The sequence below is a fragment of the Ursus arctos genome, unplaced genomic scaffold (genome assembly GCF_023065955.2).
Source record: "Ursus arctos isolate Adak ecotype North America unplaced genomic scaffold, UrsArc2.0 scaffold_3, whole genome shotgun sequence".
Classification (NCBI taxonomy): Eukaryota; Metazoa; Chordata; class Mammalia; order Carnivora; family Ursidae; genus Ursus; species Ursus arctos.
In genome coordinates this window covers 89,825,687-89,849,471 of record NW_026622985.1, presented here as the reverse complement: position 1 = coordinate 89,849,471, position 23,785 = coordinate 89,825,687, and the positions used below count along the sequence as shown (strand labels likewise).

General features: G+C 49.2%; 2 protein-coding genes across 5 annotated transcripts in view; one reads left to right on the top strand and one right to left on the bottom strand.

Moving 5' to 3' along the window:
* DENND11 (DENN domain containing 11) overlaps window positions 1-7,686 on the top strand; it is a 42,248-nt gene extending 34,562 nt beyond the window's left edge. The window contains exons 7-10 of one of the 2 annotated variants that reach the window (XM_044388789.3): window positions 104-254; window positions 848-916; window positions 1,969-2,198; window positions 2,321-7,686. In XM_044388789.3, coding sequence (XP_044244724.2) covers window positions 104-254; window positions 848-916; window positions 1,969-2,164 — 416 coding nt within the window. In that variant the 3' untranslated portion in view covers window positions 2,165-2,198; window positions 2,321-7,686. Of the gene's footprint in view, window positions 1-103; window positions 255-847; window positions 917-1,968 lie in introns of both variants that reach the window. The other variant, XM_026512347.4, reaches the window with a different exon arrangement.
* Window positions 7,687-9,110: 1,424 nt separating this feature from the next.
* AGK (acylglycerol kinase) overlaps window positions 9,111-23,785 on the bottom strand; it is a 112,584-nt gene continuing 97,909 nt past the window's right edge. For all 3 annotated transcript variants that reach the window (XM_057304194.1, XM_026512335.4, XM_026512327.4), the window contains 5 exons: window positions 20,572-20,719; window positions 20,037-20,134; window positions 13,395-13,465; window positions 11,427-11,511; window positions 9,111-10,467 (listed from right to left, as the gene is read on the bottom strand). In XM_057304194.1, coding sequence (XP_057160177.1) covers window positions 10,330-10,467; window positions 11,427-11,511; window positions 13,395-13,465; window positions 20,037-20,134; window positions 20,572-20,719 — 540 coding nt within the window. In that variant the 3' untranslated portion in view covers window positions 9,111-10,329. The remainder of the gene's footprint in view (window positions 10,468-11,426; window positions 11,512-13,394; window positions 13,466-20,036; window positions 20,135-20,571; window positions 20,720-23,785) is intronic.

Sequence of the window (23,785 nt, the reverse complement as noted above, 5' to 3'; positions counted from 1 at the left end):
CAGACACGGGGCCCCCCGGACCCCTCGTGTCCTTGGCGGGGTCGGGCGGGTGCCTTTGGGTGACGGCCTCCAGGGTCCCATGCCCTGAACTTGGCCGTCCCAGGCACCACCGAGAAGATTTTCGAGGAGAAGCGGGAGCTGTATGATGTCTACGTGGACAACCAGAACGTGAAGACGCACCACGACCACCTGCAGCCCCTGCTGAAGATCAACAGCGCCGACCGCGAGAAGTACCGGCGGCTCAACGAGCAGAGGTAGCGGAGTCCCGGCCGCGCGGGCTGGGGGCGCTGCCCTTTCAGGACGGCGGGGGCTCTGTCCGCGGCCCGTCCTGCCCACGCCTCCGTCGTGCTGTGTTCTGCCGGCCGCAGGCTGCTGGGGGGTGGCAAGTCTGCAGGTGACAAAGCCGGGCTCCCAGCGCCTCGTCCTGCGAACAGGGTGGCACGTACACGTGGGGTGGCTTCTTTCGGACGGGCCTCGGCGGCTGTGCGACCCGAGGGAGAGCGCAGCATTGCCAGCGTGCTGGTGCGTTATCGCGCGGAAGTCTCGAAGTTTGGTTGTCCTGGCACATGAATGATATCCTCACCGTCATCCCTGTTCGATGGGCATTTAAGAAAGATCGCCACTTACCTGAGATGACGCAAGGCCGGAACTGGCCCTGGACCCCAGGGCTTGGACCGCAAGCCCCGTTTATTCCTTTGCTGTCCGTCTCCCCGGGCTTTGGGGCCGGGCGCTGGGGCTGCTCTTCCCGGGAGGGGCGGGCGGCCCTGCAGGTGTCTGACCGGTGACCGGCCGGTGTCGGGGGCCCTGTAGCGGCACCGGGGCGTGACAGTGGCCTCCCTCACCACAGGCAGATGCTGCTGTACTCCCAGGAGCTGGAAGAAGACTACAACCCTTGCGAGGAGGACCTCTTCGTGCTGTAAGTCAGCCCGGGCGCCGCTGGCGGGGTTTTCCTGAGGATTCCGGAGCACCGACCGCTTTGGGCCTCGACCCCTCCCATGTCATCGTCGGCCCAGGGATGTCCTTTATTGCGTCTGGGTCCACTGAGAGCTGGGCTCTGTACAGAGTCCACCATGAGCCCTGAGATGCCATCAGCAGGGCGGGGGTGGGGGGGAGGGGGTGCTAAAAAGTCGTGACAGTGAATGCCTTTCCTGAATGTGGCTCGTGTATTTACGCAGTACCACAAACCCGTGACATTCGAATCATGCTGGGTATAACCCCCCCCCCCCCCGACCAATCAAAGGAAAACAAATACCCAAGGATGACGGGGAGCTGTGGGGCCTACAACTAGGCTTCCATGTCCCCGTCACCCCTCTCTCCCAGCCTTGCTGGCGGTGAAACCTCCCCATGCCTGCCCCAGCTCCTGAGCTCCGCCTCTGCTGTGTGGATGGCCGGCAGCAGCCTGGAATGCTCTGTGGGGGCTCAGGCTGGGGGGCCGGTGCTTCAGGCAGGGGCCTGGTGGCTCAGGCTGTCCCCATTAAGGCTCACCCCTGCTGCTGACTCCAGTGGCCTGTCCCGGCTTTGAAGGTGAATTTTGGTTTCTCACCTTCAGTCTTGACCTCAGAATGTCATCATCAGGGGGTTTCGGGGGTTTTGTTTTTTCCTTCTCTTCCCCTTACGACTGAGAGGCGGAGGCACACAGGCCACGGGAACACAGTACCCACAGTAACCTTCCGCAGGAACGTGGGGTTTTGGCAGCCAGGCCATCACTTGCTCAAAGACTTTGCCAATCATATCGTGATTAATGTCCATTGGCTTCTTTGCTAAACTTGGTGTCGCTTTAATAACCCTTGAACTTTGATCCTGTTTCCTTATTTTCAGGGATCTTTCTGAGTTTGAAGCCATTTAAAAGCATCTTAAAGCGATGTAGTTTTGGTTCCTCACGTGTGGATTATCTGGGTGACTTTTTTTTTTTTTTTTTTTTTGGTCTTTTCTGCCCTCCCTTCTCTGTGTCTTATCTGGTGAATGCAGGTTTTTCCTAGAGCAAAACAACCGGATATTTCAGACTTTGCTGGAGGTGTCCGCCAGTCAAGATAAAACGCTGACCGCTGAGCATGCCCGCGGCATGGGCCTAGACCCCCAAGGAGACCGGAGCTTTCTGACGGACCTGCTGGAGGCCTACGGCATCGACGTCATGTTGGTCATCGACAACCCCTGTTGCCCGTAGGAAGCGTGAGCCAAGGCTGGCGAGCCTCTCTCACGTGGGTATTTCACGCCGGGCCCCGGAAGACCTCATTTTTTTTTAAGTTGACGCAAAGGATTATGGTTTCTACTTTCCAACAAATGTGATTGTCGCAGTCTCCTTTCTTCCCTTCCTCCCTAGTGGTAAGACGAGACCACCTTGGTTTTATGTCCTGCGTTGGTACGATGTCGGAATCTACCGCTTTCTCCCCGAACTGCTGCCTCGTTTGGTGATCAGAGCAGATCCTCTCATCTCCTTGTTGAGTGACTTGAGGGGATATGGTGAAGGCCGTCTGTTACTAGGAGCGGCCGAGCTCTGGAAACACGGGGGTGGACTTTTCAGAAAGTCTCCCAGATTTTCATCCCTTGAGGTACTGGAGAATGAGAGAGCTGTCCCACGTGGCCTTGGGAGTGCATCTCCTAGAGGTGGAAGCTAGACCTCACAACCCTTCAAGGTTCTTCTCCGTTCTGGGAATCCAGTGTTGGGATCAAATCCCTTTTCCTGTTCACTAGGGCAAATCTGTGTCTTCTCTGTTCATGTGAGTAGAGACCTCAAAAGAGGAACAAAAGGATGTTTCTGTCCCTAAGGATGAGCTTCTCTAGGGACAAAATGACAGGAAGAAGTTTCTTACCAGCCAGCTGGAAACTAAAATTGTAGAAGGCAGCCTTGAAGCTTTCCTCGGCGTAAATTAATGGTGGCCACCCCACGTGATAGCCCTTCTTTCCCTGAATCCCCCCTCCTCTAGGGATGGCCCTGGAGCCTCCGAGCAAATTCATTTTACAATTTAGTTTCCTTGAAGGGCTAACATCCTTTTGGGGTGATTTAGGTATTTTTAGAGTAATGTTTGTTGCCCCCAAAGGTAGAGCAGTTGGGGTTCAAACAGGACAGAGAAGACGTTTCTCCATCTGCAAGTTCTCTGGACACATCACTAGCAGAGCCTCTGGATCAAGTGGAGAGTCACTGGGGGTTCCGTAATCAAGCAAGGATCTGAGCTGGTCACCCCGAGTTTGGAGCAAGACTGTGTACCGTTGGGAGCCCTCACAAATTTCTCTTCCGCAGAGATGACATTCCTTGAGCAATGTAGGTGGGGCCGGAGCCTAACACCTGTGTGAAGAGTGCGAATTTGACAGTGCCTTCGCCTAGGGACGCGTCGGGACCCCTGAGTGTCCGTGATGAGTTCACCTGCATTCCCCGGACAGGTTTTGGTCTGAGATGATTCCTATCGGTCCCTGCCTGTCCTCTTCGGCCGGGCATTCCAGGGATGCCAACTTCGACGAGACAGTAGTTGTTGGAACCCAGCTCTTGTGAGTAGAGTTTAGGTCTTTTGGCCATGGTTTAGGATTTTGACTTGGGCTCCTGGGTTGTTGGTGACAGTTTCTTGCCTTTCGACCTTCTTGCCTGGCTGTGTCATCGGCCTAGCCATCCACGTATCCATGTCTGTGACCTGGTTCCAGCCAGGCTAACACAGCAGAGAAAGAACTTTCAAATGGATGGATCACACATCTTATGTCAAGACTAGCTTTTTAGGGCTCATTGCTTTACTCAGAGATATTTTCACTGTAGCTCCTTGATAACAGGATTCAAGACTAGAGAAATTCACATGTACAAATGCAAATGCATATTGGTTAATCAAAGTGGTATCTTTGATGTAAATATATAAATAAGTTTGGGCATTGAAATGTAACTGTGCAACTAATATTCTCTTCTCCTCCGCAGTGTGGGTTTAGCCATCATTTCAGTAACATATATGTTTACAAACGAAGTTTCGCCACTTCTTTCCTTGAAGAGCAACCTTCTCTTGTCTCTGGGGAAGGAGCGGCCTTTCTGACCTGGGTCAAGTAATGGTTGCTTTTCGTGGTGTCCAAAGGCTCAAGGTTTTCGAAGTTAGGGGGTGGTGTGTCTGAAGCAGGGGTAGGGGTGACAGGAAAGGTCGGAATCTCTCGGTGGACATAGGCCCTCTTCCTCGGGACCTGAGGGGTTTGTTGGAGGATGACGTGTTTAAGGACGTCTGCGCCCGTGCCTTCCTGCACGCAGACACTGGTGTTTCTGTGGCATTGTAACGCCATGCTCGCAAGTGCTCGTGTACAGGTCATAAGGTGAAAATGAGGTTCCGGTATTTTCCTTTGAAAGGGGGGTGGGGCTCCAGGCTCCTTTCAGCTCCACACTCTTCCAGGCGGCCGAGTGGCCTCTCTCTGCGGTCCTCTGACACTCGGGAAGGGGGATGGGCGTGGAGGGCGTGTACAAGCGAGCCTGGGCTCAGCTGACCCTAAAACAGACCTTCTCCCCCACCCACCCTGTATCCCTTTTAAGAGAGAACGCAAGGACTTGGTCCTTCCCTTGCAGCTTCCTTCTGGGCCGGAAGTCCGGCGCCGCACAGCCTCTGGCTGGCCGAGCAGCATGCCCGTTGGCTCTGTGCCCCCCTTGGTCACTGTTCTTCAACCCCCGAGTGTCTCTTGGTCTCTTGTCTGGATTGTGATATGGAGCCTCTTGTTTCTGAGGTCACCTTTGGACTGTTGTCACCCCCCCCCCCCCCCCCCCCGCCGGCTTGGTCCTCCCGAGACCTCAAAGCCGATCTAAGGCCATGAGCCATGTGCTCACCTGGAAACACTGCTGACCTGAGACAGCTGGGCTGCTGTCATTCCTGAATCGAGTCCGACAGAAGCCAGGTGGCAAGATGCCTTACGGGGCCAGGAATCTGGGCTTAGGGTTTATTGATGTCTAGCAGAGTGTGACAGGGGCCTGTTAAAGTGGGTTGTTTTCAGTGCTGCAGGCTTGGCAGATGGTAACATTCAGCCTTGGAGAAAGTGTCCAGTTGTGCTCTCGCGTAGGGTTCTCTTTAGGAGTCAGAAACGGTAGGATTTATCTCCTGTGAGAACCAGAAGGGTGGGCCGAACAGTTGGTTTAGCATTGATGATGGCTTTAATCAGGCACGAAGCACGCCTTGGGCCTGGGGTAGATATGTCCCAGGGCGCCCCCTGGGGCCTCGTGCAGTCCTGGGTCAGGACTGCTGTGAACTCCAAGGCACTTGCCCCCCACCGCTGCCCCCCCCTCCGCCCCGAGCTGTACCCAGCCTGGCAGCTCTTCTTCCGTTTGGCCAGGGAACGGGTGCTGAATTCATTGATCATGATAGAAATCATTTAGCCCAGAATTTGCATCTAGAACTGACCTTGTTTTGTTCCACGTGAACATCAAGATGGGAATTTTCAGGGTAGCAGAGGGCACAGACCATTCTACATACCACCTGTGCAGACTCATCTGTCAGCATAACTACCTGGTATTTTAGCGAGAAGATACAGGTAAAGACAAATCCTAGCTGAGTGGCTGTTTTTCATGCTGGTGGCTATGAGGATGACCTTGCTATCTGTCTTGATACACCGAAAGCCTTTCCAACACAATAAAAAGATGAGATTCTTCACCTTTAACCTGAGGCCTTTAGGAAAAGTTGTATAAAGGGCAGTCACGAATTAAACTTCTAATGGTAGGACAGCAGCCCTCTGGGAAGAGGCAGGGACCTCAGGGACCTTATTTTTTTCTTTTTTCTCAAACTAGATAGCCCAGGGAATGGATTGAGATGTTCTCCAAGTCCCTGTACAGATCAGACTTGCAGAGCTAAGGGGGTGGGAGGACGCTGAATAAATCCTAAAGCAATGGTCAGCTTGACTGTGAACTTCGCTTCGTTAGGGCATCCATTCTGAAATAGGCAAGAAAGTCAACCTGGGGACCAACGTGTCACACGGGGCTTTCACCTCCCTGTCGGGTTCCTCGCTCGCGGGCTCGGAATCTGGGACGTCCAGCCCGAGGATCTTCCCACCGCACCTTTCGGGCGTTCTTCATGCCCTCTGGCTCCTCAAGAGCCAGAGGCCTCCCTCCGCTGGCCCGAGCCGTCCCTTCTCATTTCAGGAAAACGCTTTGCTGATTCAGGTAGGGGCAGAGGAAGGAGTGGAGGGTTCGTCTTACTCCTGAGTGGTGGGTTGTGGGTATTCCATTGTAAGACTCCTACGCCTCTGTTCCCAGGAGCTGCTAGGGCCCCGAGTGTTGGGAGAAAGACTAACTGTGAATTAATGTTTGTCTTATAAGAAATGGGAGTTTATTTTTCTATCGATGTGATGAGTGGAGTGTGCAGATGTTGAAATGGAAGGAAATTTCAAAACTATAAGCCTTGAAGAAATGTGAAGTTTTGTAATTTCGAAGCAACTGAGACCCCATAAAAGTTTTATTAATTTTTTGAGCGTGAATAAGGAGATGGTGCTGTGAAGTCTTAACCACACTCTCTAGGAGATGAATGTCATGGTCCTGGGGAGGATGACACGGTCCTCGACCTTAAGGAAAATTCTTGTACGAAGCGTGTAAACGTGATGATGCTGACTAGTGAGCCTCTTGCTGGAGCAGTGTGGTTTTATAACTTGGCACTTTCATTCTTTTCTGGAGCCGGAATACAGGGCCAGTTGGATGAAACTGCACATTTAGAAAGTAAGAATTTTCTAGTGCTTATAAATGATGATGGGGAAATAAAACCCTTTAGAGTTATTCTAGAAGTTTAGCATAACATAGGCTGTTAGCAGAATCCTAACCTAAATTCAGAAAATTTATTTACTTACCACGGTAGAAGGACAGGTATGATTACTTACGTTCGTTGTAGAATGCAGGTTTAGACTAACGATACATTTACTCTGCTTTTTTGAGGACAGGTGGGGAACACAGGAGTAGGTTAGGACCTTAGAAATTAGCCAGGGATGATCCACAAAAGGAAAAACCCACACAGTGGTCACCGAGTTAGCTGGTTGCAAACACATTTCATTGACATTGGAGTGAAAACTTCGTTAGGCCAAATCAAGCGAAGATAAAAGTAGCCAAAACTTGTGAAGGCGGCATCAGGAATGGTTTTACAGAACGCCCGCAAAGACCCTCATAGGAGGGGTGTGGATGCTGTGCTTTTGAACAGACTGGGTAGGAGACTTTAGGGGTACAGAGTACAGGAAAGCAAAATTAACTTCCTTTTACCCAAGCTTGTTGGCCAAAATTTTTTTTGTTGTAGGTCTGAGAAATAAACCTTTTCTGAAAAAGGCATGGTTGTAGCGTTGGAAAAATGGTTTTCCTATTTTCCCCCAGTTAGGATCAGCATAGCCTCCCTGTCGCCTTAAGTGTCAAACCCCCATTTTTGATTAATACCCCAGCATAAGAGTTAGAGCAATAAGAGACACTGAATCTATTTTTGTTTAAATTCTTTACCTCATAGTATGAAATTAGTAAGACAGTTGATCATTCTACCCTGAATGCTAGCGCACATGGCTATGTTGTTTGGAATGGTAAGAATTTAACGGCCTAAAGAAAGTTGGGGTTAATCCTGCCACTGGGAGTAAATGTTTAACAGCTTTGGTTCCGCGGTACCAGTAACAGCCGTGTATGTCCTATCTGTATCTATCCGAGCCAAGCTGTGTGCAGAGAGGTTGCTATAACTATATTTACAGAGTACAGTTTTTACAATTAAAATTCACATTTTAACACGAGTGTGTGTGCTGCAGTCCTTCCCCGGCCCGACACGGGGTTTGTGGTAGGAAGGAGGGGCGGCCTGGTGTAGGAGCAGAACCTGAACTTGGACCTCACGGGGACGACGGAGCCCGCGGGCGAGGCCGGTGCCTGTCCTCCGAGAGGCCGTGGTCGGCGTAAACCACCTCCACGTAACGGAACCAGAGCCGGGCCTGACGGCGCCGCGCGGGAGAGCGACACTGCACGCCCGCAGCCGCACGCTCAAGTTCTATGTCATTTTTCACCTTTTGGGGAGTTCTTTTAAGGCAGTACAGGGTAGCTTCCTAACATTGGCTCTTGTGTTCAAAGCCGGGTTCCTCCTTTCCAAGGTCCGTGACCGCCCGTCTGACGTCCCCCTCCTTCCTAGGGCTGGGGTGACAACTGGGGGAAGGCCTTGCGTGCCTAAAGAAAGCATCGGAAGGTCCTAACGACAGCGGTGCGCTCAGCAAACGGCTTGTGTATAGAAAACAGCTGCTGGGCTTTTGTTAGCAATCACCCTAGCTCTTGAGTAAAGCCTCGCAAAAGGTTTGGGCACAGAGGAGGCTGGCAAGGCGCGCTCAGAGCTGCTCGGGGGGGGTGTCCTTCCCGTGGACGCCATGCACCAGGACGGTGGCAAGGAGGAGGCCGTAAACGGTAAGGAAACCGTGTTCTTACAGGAAATAGCCTGAAGCAAGAAAGCAAAAGTCCCACCAGGGATCGCAGATATCAAAAGGAATAAAAATAATATTAATCTCTGCACGATCCTTCCCCGGTCCTCTGTCCCATTATCTCACCGCGCGGATCAGAAGCAGGCAGCGCCGGTGCCGCTCTTACCACCGATCGCAGAGACTTGGCCCTCCGTGCCCACCAGGGAGGGGTGCACCGCATACACCTGTTTCGGGGCAGCAAAGCCCAGCTTCTCACACCCCTGAAGAACAGAGCTGAACAGGTAAGCCTTGGTTTTTGTGATCTTTCCTCATACGCGTTTCGTAGCTGCTTTATGATCCTTTTAGGCGTTGGTTTTCACTCTCCGAGCGATTCATGGACACGGGTATACGTTCGGTCTGAAAACTGACCTGCCTGGGGAATGAGCCGCTGGCCAAGGCCTGTGAGTTCTGCTTCCCATTTCCCCCATGCTCCCTCTTTACAAAAAGGCTCACATCTCCTCCATTCTGGGCACTGCCTTCTGGAGTATGGAAACCTCAGGGGCAACCACACACAGGACAATCCTGGCGGGAGTATTAAAAACGAATGATTAGAAAACCTGGGTTACAAATCCTTGGCAAATCAGGTACTTTCTAGTTCTGTGCTTTCAACAAACTAAAGGAAGAGCTAATCACGCTACTAAGTTCAAAGAACTGTATGACTTTCGAATTGTGTAATTTAGGTGCTTAGATCTGTAAAAAAACGAAACAAGGAATATAAATGGTGTTGAGTTCTCTTTTAATCTTAGCTGTAAATAACATTCTTGAACTCATTAGGGTAAAGAGCATTCTACTAAAGTATTAGTTTTTAATTATCAAAAATTTGCAGTATTGTTTTTATCAGTTGTTTTGTTTTGCAGTAATTATAACAGTTAATCCTGTACTGAGTTAACACTAAAAAATTATTTCCATTTATATTTTTTGTTGGCAAGAAAATAGGGCAAGTGATGATAAAATTGCAGGCCTGAAAATAGATTACATTATGACAGCATTCTTCGCTGAAGGTGGAATGGAAATACCAAAGAGCCTATTGGTTTATTTTTGTAAATGGAGGATGAGTGTCAAACTGCTGTACATTTAAATTGCACCAACTATGTTTAAAAGAGTGACATAACAGTTTATTTTAAAATAATCAATATTTACATGACACCAGGAAACACACACTTTGGCAACTCTTACGTTGGTATCTAGAAAATGAGATACATGATCTTTCAAAATACTTCTGAGGGGTGCATGAGCATAATAGTGGGGGGTGTGCTTTACAACGCTGAACAGGTGAGGGTGGGGGACCTCTTGGAGGAGAAGCACCTGGGGGAGGGTGCCTGCCTTTTAAAAATGCTGATTCCTGGGCTGCCTCCCCAGACTGAGTGACTGGGTTTGGGGTGGGCCCCAAGTGGGTCAGTTTTCAACATGCACCCCCGGTGGTTCTCGTGTAAACCCGTAGTTAAGCACTACTTTAAAAAATAATGCAAACTAGCCTTTTACAGTCTTTTTCAGCCATGGCTGAAGAGGGAAACACCTCCCCTATTTTTGGATCGAGGGTAGAACTGAAACAAGCTTAATTCGAATCTGAGCTCAGAGGGTAGAGCACCCATGGAGAAGCCGAGAAAAAGGACAGCAGCGGGCAAGGCAGGCACCCACCCCCCGGAAGTCCCAGGAGCGAGGCCCGGACTGTGGCTGCACATGTGGGGACAGACGAGGTCTAGCCCTTCCCCAGCCGGCGCGGGTGGGCCTCTTGGGGAGCAGGGAGTGAGGGTCACAGCGAAGGCTGAGCATGCGGGAAGCTGAGTACAGGGGGAAGCGCCGCGAGGGCAGCGTACTTGCCGTGGAGGGGCCCTGGGATCCTGTGACAACACTGCGGGGACAGGGGAGGCTTCTGGTCCCTTCTGGTCCCATCGGAGGCCTAAAGTGCGGGTGGGGGCGGCCGGCTCCCCCGACGGCTCACGGGGCCGCGCTCGGCAGCATCTGTTCCCGCTTCCTGGGGTCGCAGAAGAACTGCAGCTTCCGGGGGAGCAGCTTCACCTCCACTGGCATCGCCTCGTACTCCTCGCTGTCGATGCTGAAAGAGCCCCCGGTTCCCTGCGGACAAGAGGAGATGGGAGCAGCTTCCTCTCGGGCTGCTTACCTTGAGCCGGGCATGTTGCTGCTTCTGGAAATAGCCCAATTCTCCGTTTTTTTTGGGGGGGGGGGTAGCGTCTATCACCTCTGAGAGTGTTTTGAGAAACGGGTCCTGCCACACCTTCCAGGACCTCACGAACAATGTCAGAGGACCTCCTCAGCCCTCGCCTTAGGAAAGCCAGGATGTCCCCTGGATTACGTTCGTGGTTCTTCTTTAGGACTTGATTAGCTCCGTCCCTCAAGTACAGCAACGTTAATGGTACACATTCTATAAAACCTTCCCTAATTCATGCGTTTAGTTCAACACTGGCTGTTGAAATTACATGCCACCCACTGTGGGGGACAGCTTGTTTGACCGACAGTCCTTTCTGAATGCTGTAGGATAATGGTCCTGCGTCAGCAGAAGCCATCTGTGGGACCTCTTTCCTGAGGTATGACTCCTAGGATAACGGTAGAATTTAATTATAATCCTAAAGTTTCCCCCACTTATATAGGTTATTCTAAGCTTGGCATTTTATAATACAGGAAAACTCAGTGCCATCCCAAAAACTGTTTCCAGGTCCTTTATATAAAAAAAAAAAAAAAGTGAAGGTAGGATCCACCATGAGTATCTGCCAACTAGAGAATTCTCTGTTATAACACGGTACCCTCGGCATAATGTACATTCAGAAAAATAAAAGGCTCAGGAGATGTACAGATCACCTCACAGAACCGTGCCTTACAAATGGGGGAAGCCTTCAGGAGTCCCCCACTCAGCGCCGGACTCAGAAGGGGGTCCTCTCATGTCTTCAAGTATCCCTTAACCTCACCCGGAGCCTGGCCAAGTGCTCAGCCCATACCAGGCGCCTACGTGAGGGTCTGTTCACGGAAAGGAAGACGGACCAAGACGACCCCGCAGCTGTGGGACGGGCACCGCTCACCTCGGGAAGCAGCAGAGTGCACCGGCTGGCCTGGAGACACTCGGTGCCGGCCGCGCGCACCTCGGGGTCCCTCACCTTCTTGCTTCTGTCGGGACAGGAAAGAGCACAGAGCACGTTTGGCAAGGGCGTCCATCGAGAGCGCACGGCCAGTTCCAGCCAGTTCCGTTGTTGAGCTTACACAGACGGACTCACGCTGTGCTGAACCAGGGGGTTTGTGAATAACTTTCCCACAAGGATCCTTGCTTAGCAGTGTGATTTATTCTAGATTGAGAAGGTTAACTTGCTGGAGAGAACTGTGTGTGAAGTTAAGACTGAGTGATCTTGTACCTGATTCTTGGGCTATTAAAAGCCCTACATTTAAAAATTAGAATGAAATGACAATTTTTTAGGAAAAGTACTAAACTTGTGTTATTTGGTACTTGTGAGTCTATCATTACTTGAAGGAGAAAACATTTTTTATTTTAAAGTAGACATTTCTTTTATCTATGTATATCAACCACCAGTTCTTGACAATTCTCTATGGTCACATGAACAGTGGGCTTGCCACACTACTATCTTGACCTTGGAGTAAGACTATCACACGACACCCACTCTCCTCCTGCCATATATCCTTGGGAGCCAGTTGTGCTCAGTGCAAAGAGTAAAAGCTAATCCCAGTAAATTAGTCCATTCTTTATCATTAAATGATAACATTAATCCTTTAGTACGGAAGCTTCAGAGTTTTCTAGAGCAACCTCACACTGTTCTATTCCAATACCCAGAGGAAACAGACCTTACTTATCTCACTTCCCGTAGAGACCAAAGGAAACCCTGTTCCTGCTGAAGATGATGCCGGCCGTAATGCAAAACAACGCCCTCACCGACCTCAGGCAATATAATCGGTTTTCCGCTCTATTTTTGGATGTCAGTATTACCAAGGAGATTTGAGTACAGCTCGCCCCGTGGGCCAGACTCTCAATTAAGACAGTGTGAGGCTCTGGACACTCTCTAGAAGGGAAAGGCTTTCCCTTTCTTCCTTCCACTACAGACTCGGCTAGGAAATCAAAGGCCGCAGCATCACTATTCAGCATGTGAAGAATTTGTACCAAGGCAAGAACACCACAAAGCCATGAAAGACACTCTGCGGCTGGCGGGCGCGGAGAAGGGAGTAGCCATGGAGACCGGCTGCCGCGGCCCGAATGTCTACTCCTTACACGGGCGCGAGAGGGAGCTCGGAGACAAAGCACAAAACCCCGCGGCTGAGCAGGTCACCAGTTGGCATGGCAACGTGTGGGCTCCAGGCCCCTGCGGGAGCCGGGTGGGGGCTCTCGAGCATTCTTAACCAATGAAACTCGGCAGAGGTCGGGCTTAACGGATTAGATGGGCCTGGAGGACCTTTTCCAGTGGAAAAGGGGAGAAGCCTGGAGACTGTGCGAAGTACCCCATACCGTTTCAGGTTCTCCATCACCGCCCTGAAGGAGGCGAGGTGGGCTGACAGGAACAGCAACCACTACGGTGAAGTGCTTCACCACGAGACTTCCCACACGTCCTCCCAGTCTAGACTCAAGAACAATCCTGGCGTAGTTAGATGTGAGTCTAGGATTCCGAGCCACACACCGAGAAAAGGACCCAGAGAAGTTAACGGATCTGTCCAAGTCGTGAGGCCAGGACACGGTGGGACTGAGATTTGTAGCCAGCAACTCTGACCCTGCAGCCCAAGTTCTGGACACTGGGCCCTGCTCCCACGAATCCTTCATCTCACTGGAAAGGCAGCCTGCCCCCCACTCTGATTTTCCCAAAATGAACCGGGAAGGCCAAAGTAGGAGAGGTACGTTCTACATGTCAACCCAGACACTTGGAAGAAAGAGGCTACGTAGTCCCCAAACCACACAAGTATTCCGTTGGGTCTCTAAGACTTGATGGGGATCCCAGATAGTATGTGCTAGAATACAGACTACCCACATTTCCTACAAACCCCAGCCCACTTACCCTATAGTTATGAAGTCTCCTTTGCTGACACTGTCGGGTTCGATGCAGATGTTCATAAAGTCTTCTTTGCTCTATAAGGGCAGGAAAACTAACATTAATACTCTACGTTTTGTCTAACGCAGCCTGTTGTCCTCCTTTAGCCTCAGAGGTTCATGTTTTAAAGCTGTTTATTATACACAGACCTTCACTTTTAGTAACTGAATCCTGAACACACACGCACATATAGACATATATATACACATTACACACACATATATGTATTTTACATTAAGACCTGTACTGAAGTATAATTTACATACCATAAAACTTACCACCTCATCACTAGCTTGCTTGGTTGGTTGGTTTTTACTATCCAGATAAGCTAAACAAAAACTCAGGTTTGTCAGAACTCAGAGTAGGTTTGCGAAGTTCTGACACTAATCATTCCAGCCATTGTGGTCTCTGGGGTTCTCTCCCCACGGGTCAAGCTCCAGCCCGTCGACCCCGGCCAGCCTCCATCCTCACCGCACGTCAGCATCACACCACACCTGCCGGGTCAGCTGCTCAGTATGCAGAGCCCAAGAATGTGCTGGAGTTTTGGTGTGTCTTTTTTAAAGATTTATTTATTAGAAAGTGAGCGCAAGTGAGGGAGGAGCAAAGGAAGACAATCTTCAAGCAGACTCCCTGCGGAGCACAGAGCCTGACGCGGGGCTCGCTCTCATGACCCACGAGATCAAGACCTGAGCCGAAACCGAGAGTCAAGACACTTCACTGACGACTCACCCAGGTGCCCCCCCAAGTATGTGTTTTCAAATGTTGCACGTGCAGTTCCGAAATGCACCCAGAGCTGAAGAGCAACAGTCCATTTCTGCCAGGGTAATGTTTTAAAAACCTGTCATTACTGCCCCCAGCTGCTCTAGAAGAACTGAGCTACAAGGAAGGGAGTATAAAACCAGACCGGGTCCTTGGACCACTCTCCCCAGTTTCCTACCAGTCAGCGGCTAGCAATACGAACCGGGGTCCTGTAATTCAGAACAGACACTCTGTGTCTGCTTCAAATACAGGCTTTGTTTCTTTTTGGAGAGGTTCAAAATCTGTAGCCCCAGGATCACCATGAGCTGCTGGGAGCGGACAGCCTTGTCTAGGATTAGAGCACTACCAAAGCACAACCTTCTCTCTCAACCAGGACTTACAGAACACAGAGGGGATGACTTGGCTCTCAGCTCACCGTTTAGTCAACAACTTACTCAACTACCATAAACTCTTCTAGGTGCTTGGGTTACATCAATGAACTAAAAAACCAAGAATTTCTGCTTACAAAGAATTTATCTTCTACTGGGGAGAGTGGAGGGAATGAACAAAATGAGTTATACAATATATTAGAAGCATGTTAGGATGTATCAGCACAAAAACAGTAAATTAGGTATACGGAGAAACAAACGGTAAATGATAAAGTATATTAGAAAATAAACTCTCATATACTTCTAATATACTTATTAGAAAAATGAGAGAAAAGAACACAAGAAACACCAGATGGTGTGGGTGGTAGGGGTGACATTTTTAAAGTGGGGTCCGGGTGAGCCTCATTGACAAAGCAAGCTCTGAGCAGACCCTGAAGGAGGTGAGGGAATTAGCAGTGTGGATTTCCAGGGCTCTGGTTCTCAAACTTGAGCAAGTATCACCTGGAGCGCTTATTAAAACTCAGACTCTGGCCCCATTCTCGGAGTTTACGGTTCAGCAGATCTGGTGAGGCCCAAGAACGTCCATTTCTAACAAGTTCCCAAGGACCCTACTCTGAGAACCACTGGCCTAGGGAAGAGCGATCCACACGAAGGGAACCTCCAGGGCAGGGGCTTAGGGCGAAGCATGCCTGATATGCGAAAGAACGGCGAGGAAGCCAGTGTGGCTGGAGCAGAGCGAGAGAAGGGGACGATGGGAGCGGAAGTCAGAGAAGAGGGGAGGCCAGAGCCCTAGGGTATGTAGACCATTACAAGGCCCTCAGGCTGAGTGAAATGAGGAGCCTCTGGAAGATTCCAAGCAGAGAAAATACGATCTGGCTTCATTTCAACAGGACCTCTCTGGCTGATGTAGTCAGAGAATGAATGTGGGGGGAAGGGGGGCACTCAGGAATGCACTGGAACCACCCAGGTCAAAGACAATGGTTAGCAGCAGTAAGCAGGGAAGGTGGTGTTAAGCGCTGACAGTATTTACAAGATGAAGCCACCAGCACTTCCGCCAAGATTACATGAGAGGGGAGAGAGGGCGGCTCCAAGAGGTTTGGCCAGAGCAAGTGAAAGCATGGAATTGTAGTCCGCAGCCGCGGGGGACTGGATGGAGTACCGCCTCGGACGGGTGGAAGGGAAGAGCAGCAGCTCAGGGTCAAACCCCGAAGACCGAAAGGTATATTAGTCATCTGAGAGGAGAAGGTAAGTAGACAGTTACACAGATAAGTCTAGCATTTCTTTTTAGCAAATAGTGCCAGTGCAAAAATCAATGTATGATATTGACAGATTTACATGAGAAGACGATCTCAAAGGATGCCGGAAAGGGACTTTATAAAATTAAATATCCATTCATGATAAAAACTCTTAGATTAGGGATAGAAGGAACCCTCCTTGGGGCACCTGGGTGGCACAGCGGTTAAGCGTCTGCCTTCGGCTCAGGGCGTGATCCCGGCGTTCTGGGATCGAGCCCCACATCAGGCTCCTCTGCTATGAGCCTGCTTCTTCCTCTCCCTCTCCCCCTGCTTGTGTTCCCTCTCTCGCTGGCTGTCTCTATCTCTGTCGAATAAATCAATAAGATCTTTAAAAAAAAAAGGAACCTTCCTTAATCTTATAAAGGGTATATGTACAAAATCCCATCAAACTCAAGAACATACCAATGAAATCTGTTTAAAGATTTTATTTATTTGTCAGACAGACAGGGAGTATTTATTTGTCAGAGAGAGCGAGCCAGCACGTGCACACAAGCAGGGGAGCAGCAGGCTTCCCGCTGAGCTAGGAGCCTGATGCGGGACTCCGTTCCAGGACCCTGGGATCATGACCTAAGCCAAAGGCAGACGCTTAAGCGACTGAGTCACCCAGGCGTCCCGCAGTGAAACCTCTCTGTCCACATCAGGAGTCCGGCAACACGGCCTGCTCGTTACCTCCACTGAACACTACTGAGGTCCTGGCCCAGGCAGTGAGGTAAGAGAAAAGATTAGAAGGCTAAGTATTTGAAAGGAAAAACAAAACTTGCACTATTTGCAGTTGATTAAATCTATACAAAATCCAAAGGAATCCATAAATAAACTTAGTAAGAATTTAGTTATAAGGTTGTTGATTCAGTATCAGTATAAAAAAGTCAACTACATGTCCATCTAAATCAAATATTTAAAAACGAAATTTTAAGGGACACTATCTACAACAGCATCAAAAATTAAGATAACCAGGAATATACCCAGCAAAAGGCAAACTGTTAGAACTGTAAAAGCTCACTGGAAGGCATTACCAGCCTCATGAAGAGCTATGCCACGTTCACACACCAGCAGAGTCAATATTATAGAGGTGTCATTTTTCCTCAAATTGATCTACGGGTCCAGTGTAATCCTGTGCTCAATATAACAGATTTTTATGTGGAACTTAATAAAATAAGCCTTTTAAGGGATTTATAGAGGCCAAAGAGCCAAGAATAGCCAAGAGACTCTTTAAGAAGGAAAACACAGAGGGGATTACTATAAAATGACGGTAATTAAAAGCAGCATAGTACTAATAAAGGTTTAGACAAGCAGAGCAACTGAAGAGAGAATCCACACACCCCCCACGTACACCTGCTGCTCTCGCAGAATAATGGGCTTACTGCACATGGGGGAGGGAGAGGATGGTCAGGAAATGGCGCTCGGACAACTGGCTTTCTATGGGCAAAGATTATAAAATTGGAGGCTTACCTCCATCATTCACAAAACTCAATTACAGGTGAAAGTGTTTCTTTTTAAAGTAAAAATAGAATCATGTGATGCACATCACAGCCTGGTTTTTCATTTAACAATATATGATGAATATCCTTCTGTGTCAGTAAATGGAGAACATTCTAAATAAATGTACCAGAATGGACCTGGTTCATTGGCTTCACGCATTTTGCTATTGTAAGTACGGTGAACAGAGCTGTACAAGAGATCCTAACTTCCACACATCCCACACCCCTTAAAGCCTCTTTGACTCTGAATGTACTTTTTTAAATGATGACTGAGTTTGGAGCTTTCACATGGCAGCTACATTGTCTTTGAATATTTTATTGCATTTGCTTGTATTTTTACAAAGAGCTGTGGAAACAGAAAATGAATGCGCCGCTGCTCGTGGTAAGCGGCACAGAATCTTACGCTCACAACTGGCACCGAGACAAAACGCGCTCGGCGCTCTGCACTGGCTACTCTAGGGCCACGATCACACCCTCGCCCGAACTCCGTCCGCTCATTGGTATTCCGCCATCAGAGACAAAGAACAATGTTAAAAGAACAAGAGCAAAATGCTAGAAATACCTATCATCAGAGATTGGGTATAAAAGCAATGTATAATCAGAAATTTTATCTTTCTTTTTGAAATTCCTCTGGAATAGAATCTATTTTTTTTTCAACCTTAATCATTCATTTTCACCAGTGTTTTCAGAATTCCGTCATGTAAGAAGTAGGGGAATGGCTACCTGTGTATGCGTATGCATCTGATTATTCCTGTGGGAGAAATCCCTAGAAATAGAAGCACACCCCTGGTCCTAGAAAGTCTATTTTAGATGCTTCAGAGAGACCAGCGAGACACCATCAAGAAAGGGTGTTCTGATTTACAGTTCGGTTCCAGCGGAAATGCACGAGCACCCATTTCCCACCCTCTCCAACACGGCACACACTAGCATGCTTAATTTAGGACACTTCATTGTTATTCTAATTTGCATTCCTTTGATTTGAGCACTTTCTCTGTTTCCTTACCTATTAGATGCATGTAAAAGTTACATCTCCCTGATAATGTAGTTATAAGGATTAGGTGACTTGACACTACATAAAATTCTCAGGGCAGTCCTGGGCAGAGAGTACATATTCAGCAAATAGAAGCCATTTTTCCATGTTTATTTCCTTTGTCAATATCTCCTCTTGTCCTCTGCCTATTTCTTAAGAGTCTGTTGTAAGGAAAGCTATGAACTCCTGCTCTATCATATTCTTTTTCCAATGTGTCATTAAAAATTTTGTTTATAGTTTCTTCAATTGTAAGTAGACCAATGTATCACTGTGATTTTTGCCTTAGACACTATGCTTAGAAAGGCCTGGTCCTCCCCGAATTTATAGTGATAATCACCTCGATTTCACTCTAGTGCTTTCATGATTTTCCTAATTTAACTCTTCAATCCAACTGGAATTTAGAAGGTGACAGAAGCTGTGTTATCCACATGGTATACAGTGGACATGTGTTACTTTTCCAATTCGAAAACAACTCACTACTCTACTAACGTCAGAGTCGAACTCCTGGCTGCATGCGTACACTCATCACCACGTTCAAGTCCACGTGCAGTTTCCAGACTGACCAGGTCACCTGTGCACAGATTACCTGGATCTGCATAAGACCCGATCATAGTAATGCATCCACAGGTCAGGGTAACTGTTCTGTTAGCATTCTCACTAATACAAACTACTCAGGCTTTTTCTACAGCAGGAGTCAGAAAACTCTGGATGGCCAGGGAGTTAGTATTTTGGGTTTTGGGGCCAGAGAGTCTGTGGCAATGACGACTCTGCAGTCAGGGCCTGAAAGCAGCCACAGACAGCATGAATATGAATGAATGTGGCCGTCCCAATAAAACTACTTATGGATATTGCAACCTGGATTTCATGTTCTTTCTGCATATCACAAAATATTCTTCTTTTGATGTTCTCACAACCATTTAAAAATGTAATAACATCAATTCTTAGTTTAGTGTGCCACCTAAACAAAAATAGGTGGCAGACCAGTTTGCCAACCTCTGCTTTATTTCAACTTTTTTTGGTGTCTTGCCAATAGGAGCACCATCCAGAACTTTCTACACTGATGGAAAGGTTTTATATCTGCGCTTTCCAGTGTGGCAGCTACTTGCCACATATGGCTAATGGGCACCTGAAATGAGTGCTAGATTTTATTTAATTCAAACAGCCACGGACAGGTCTAGCAGCTACCGCACTGGACCGTGCGTATCAGCAGGTGGACTCATGTATGTATGTATGTGCGTATGTGTGTGTGTGTATATATATATATATATATTTTTCTTCTGGGGACCCAAGTCCACATATTTAATATGTCACAAAAATAATGGTATTCACTCAAGTAAAAGTTTCACAATTTTTTATTCCTGAGACAAAAGGAAGCAGGCTAACTTTCAATTCTAAAAGCCTTCTGCCCTCCGTTCTCTGAAGGCAGAAAGCCCGGTGGCTACGAAGCAGTGCCCAGAATGCTGGCTGAGAGCCCGCCTGGCTTGAAGTTACCACCTCACTCTGCTGTTCCTTCCCATTGCTATTATTCCTTAAAACCACACCACATCCTCTTTTTCCCTGATCCTTTCCTCTCTGACCCAAAAGGGTAAAAGTAAAAATACCCAATAAGTGGAAGAGCACGTTGCCTTTGTCACCTTTCCCAGATACCAAATGCTTTGCCAGTAAAAAGGCACGCTTACCGTCAGGTCGAGCTGACTGTTCCGCGTCGTGATGGACAGTTCGATGGTGGACAGCTGCACTTCTTTCCAGACCTCGGGGCTCACCTCTTGGGAAAGGGCTGGGGGGGGGGCATTAGATTCAGGTCAATTTCTTCCGTTAACACCTCTCCACTCCCCCACCAAGGGCCCGCGGCTGGCTGCTCAGCTTGGCCACCCAAGCCTACCCGCGGACTCGCCACCTCACTTTTAGTTATTGCACAGTTTCTTACACACAGGATGAAGAGTCAGGCTCAAAATGCCGTCTCTATACCCGAAACATCCCTACCAAAGCAGCCACAGGAACATAAAGGTCGGTGACAGAAAGAGGGAGCGATGGTCTGTCACCAACAAGGCAGGCTGTTGCCATGCATGGGACGGTGCTGGTCTGGGTCCTGCTCTGTGGCACAGTGGTCCTTGAACGGCTGCTCCTACCCGAGGCAAGCGGCTCACACTGATCCGGGGGCTGCCTTAGGCGGCACAGAACCGACCAGGGCTCTGCAAGCAGCACGGGGCTCACCGTCCTGCGGCTGCGCCCAGTATGACGCCAGCCTGCGTAGTATCCTCCTGTACAAAGAGGGCCGAGGAGGGGTCTCTTCGGCTGCACTGGGAGGTCTCTCTGTAGGTCCCGTGTATGAGATAGAGGCTTGATGTGTCTGAGGCCACTCCTTTGAACGTGAAGAGAGAAAAAGCGGTCATGCACACCCAAGTCCAAACTCTGGGAGAAGCTCTGCAGAGGTCCGTGGTCTCCCTGTGCCTGTGCCTGAGAGCGGATTCATAATCTCACTGAGCACAATTAGCTCTACTTTGGAGCATGGAACCCTCAAGCTTGCTTTTCCTACTGAAGGCCGATCTTGAAAACCATGAACTCGGTGACGGCTGCCTCCACTGCTCTCACACACACACACAGCAGGGAAGTCCAAGCGGACTACCGGCCACTGTTTATACTTGTCAAAAAAGAAAAAAAATCAGTATGAATGAGCATAGAATCATCCCACAAAAAATTTACCTTGGGTTTACAGATGGTGACACAAAAATGAAATGCATCGAATACCTTCTTCCCTTCTGGAATCCTATTCCACACGGAGCCAAGAATGGCTCAGGCTAGGCTCGTGATCCAGACAAGGCTTCAAAGACCATCATTCTCACACTCGATTGTTTCTCTTCTACTTCCTGACACCCCGATACAGTCTCATCAGTGTCTGCAGGAATAATTAACCCCCCCTCCAGCCGCTCAGCCCCTGATGTCATCTCTAACCCCCAGCCACCCGTTTCTATAGCCACTACACATCCTGGTCCTCCCTGTTACCCAGAACTACTCCATCCTGGAAATCTAAAACCTTGATGTCCTACTCTCTAACCACGTCCCATATTTTTCTGTCTTTTGACTGATTCTTTCGTGCTCAATATGTCTCTCAGGGTGACCCACTCCCCTGTTCTCAGGTTTCCATGTGGTGAATTACAAAGGAGTACCAATTCTGGCTCTCCTCTCTCTCCTCTCCCTCCCTCCCTCTCTCTCTCTATGAAAGTGGCTGTTCTGGGGACTCACTGCTTTCTCATGCAGTCGGCTTCCTATGACAGCGTCTGCCCTGAAGGAGACATTTTAAGGGGATGAATTCAATTTGGAGTACTTGGAAATCTGATTGTGACCGCATTATCTAAGCTGTGTCCTTTACTCCTGCTGACATTTATAAAGCTGGTATTTTGATCTCCATCTGCCTGGTTCCTGCATTTGCTTTCACAACTTGGTTCAAACTCAGAAGAGGAAGAGAGGGGTGTTATTTTTTGGCCCCTGAAGACCCAACCCCACACCAAATTTCCAATCCCATTGAGAATTCCAGTCCCTGAGTACACCATTTTCCCTCAGTGCCTAATTAACAGCGGATTATTTTGGTTGGTTGTTTTTTTTTTTTTTTAAGATTTTATTTATTTATTTAATTTATTTATTTGACTGAGAGAGTGAGCGAGAACACACACAAGCAGGGGGAGTGGCAGAGGGAGAGGAAGAAGCAGATTCCCTGCTGAGCAGAGAGCCTGATGCAGGGCTCGATCCCAGGACCCTGAGATCATGACCTGAGCTGAAGGCAGACGCTTAACCTACTGAGCCACCCAGGGACCCCAACAGCTGATTACTTTAAATCACTCTTTTCCCATCACTGTTGGTCCTCCCGTCTTTGATGTTGCCTCATATGTGCCTTGAAAAGCCCCTATTCTGGATCAATCCTGTCACTAGGTTTCTGTACTTGGACGCCCTGGCTCCGTGCTCCTGGAGGGGCAACCAATACCACTGGTAAGTACACCTGTGCCACGACAGATTCTTGGTCTCCGGTCCTCAATGCCACTCGAAAATCCTTCCAAACCTCCCTATTTTCATCTCTCTTCAAAATCCCCCCTACCACGACCACCCACCTCATTTTCATCAGATCATCTTGCTTCCCACGCTTCAGTGAGACCATCAGGACATCAGTGAGAACTGCCTACCTCTCTATAAATGTGTTTGCATCTGGACCTCTGGTCCAGTTCTCTCCTGTCTCAAGGAAAAAGGTGTCCCTTTCTCTGTCCAAGGCTGAGCCGGCACCGTGGGCCCCACGCCCTCCTACCTGTGCATGGGTTTTGCCGACTCCATCTTGCTCTGCTTCTCCTTGTCTCTCACCTCTTCCCTTTCTTCTTGTCTTTTGTCTCAGGGTAGAAAGACACGGCTCTTTCTCCAATCAATATAAACACTCCGTTGGCCCCATACTTCTCACTAGCTTTTGCCTTTTCTATCTCCTTCCCTTCAAAGTGAGGCCTCTTGAAGGAGTGGCCCAGCCCTGCTGTCTCTGTCTTTACCTCCCTTTATTCCCGAACTGTCGTTGATGGGGCTTGGACCCTCCACTTAGGAGGTGAGCAAACCTTCAGGGCTTGCCGAGTTCCGGTCCTGATTTAGACTCTGCTGCCGCTTGGTGACGCTCTGGCTCCCGCTGGCTGGCGTGTCTGACTCTCAAGGGGACTCTCACGGGGACCTCCCCTTCCCCTCATGGCCTCAAGGGCAGCTCTGTGGCTCTTTAAATGCTTCCATTCCTCAGGGCTCTCCCTGGCCTGTCTGCGCCGCATGGCCACCTCACCAAACCCACTCGGGCACTGAACATGTCTACACCTGTGTCTGCACACCTAAGTCACGACTGTATCTCCAGCTTGTCTGTACCACAGGGATGTTCAACTCCGAATGTGCCAAACTGAAAATTTCATCTTTCTTCACAAACGTGACCCTACTCTAGTATTGTCAGTGTTCATGGAAAACTCTAGTTAGCAAAGTAGTCCCTGAGACCAGAGGCCTGGGCTCCTCTACGCTCCTTCCCACTTTTGAGGGGGCTACCTCGGTATCTCTTTAACCCATCCTCTGCTGTCACCGCACACGGTTACCGGCCTGTCTGGACCTCATCGCTTCCCACCTGGCTCACGTGAGCAACCTTCTGTCTGGTGCTCTTGCCTTAACCACCACATGCAATCCCTTGTCTACACTGTTGACAAATAACTTTTCTAAAATGCAGAGCCGCTCATGTCTCTCCCTTGCTTAAGACTCAGTCGCTCCCTGATGCTTTCAAGGTAAGAGTCAGCTGCCACATCCAAACCTGCCACGACCTCCCCTCCCCGCCCCTCAACAGCCCCCCTTCCTGCCGTTCTGGAGCCCCGGCCACGTGACATCACGGCCACTTCACACGCCCTGGCTCCTGCCCCCGGAGTGCCCTTTATCT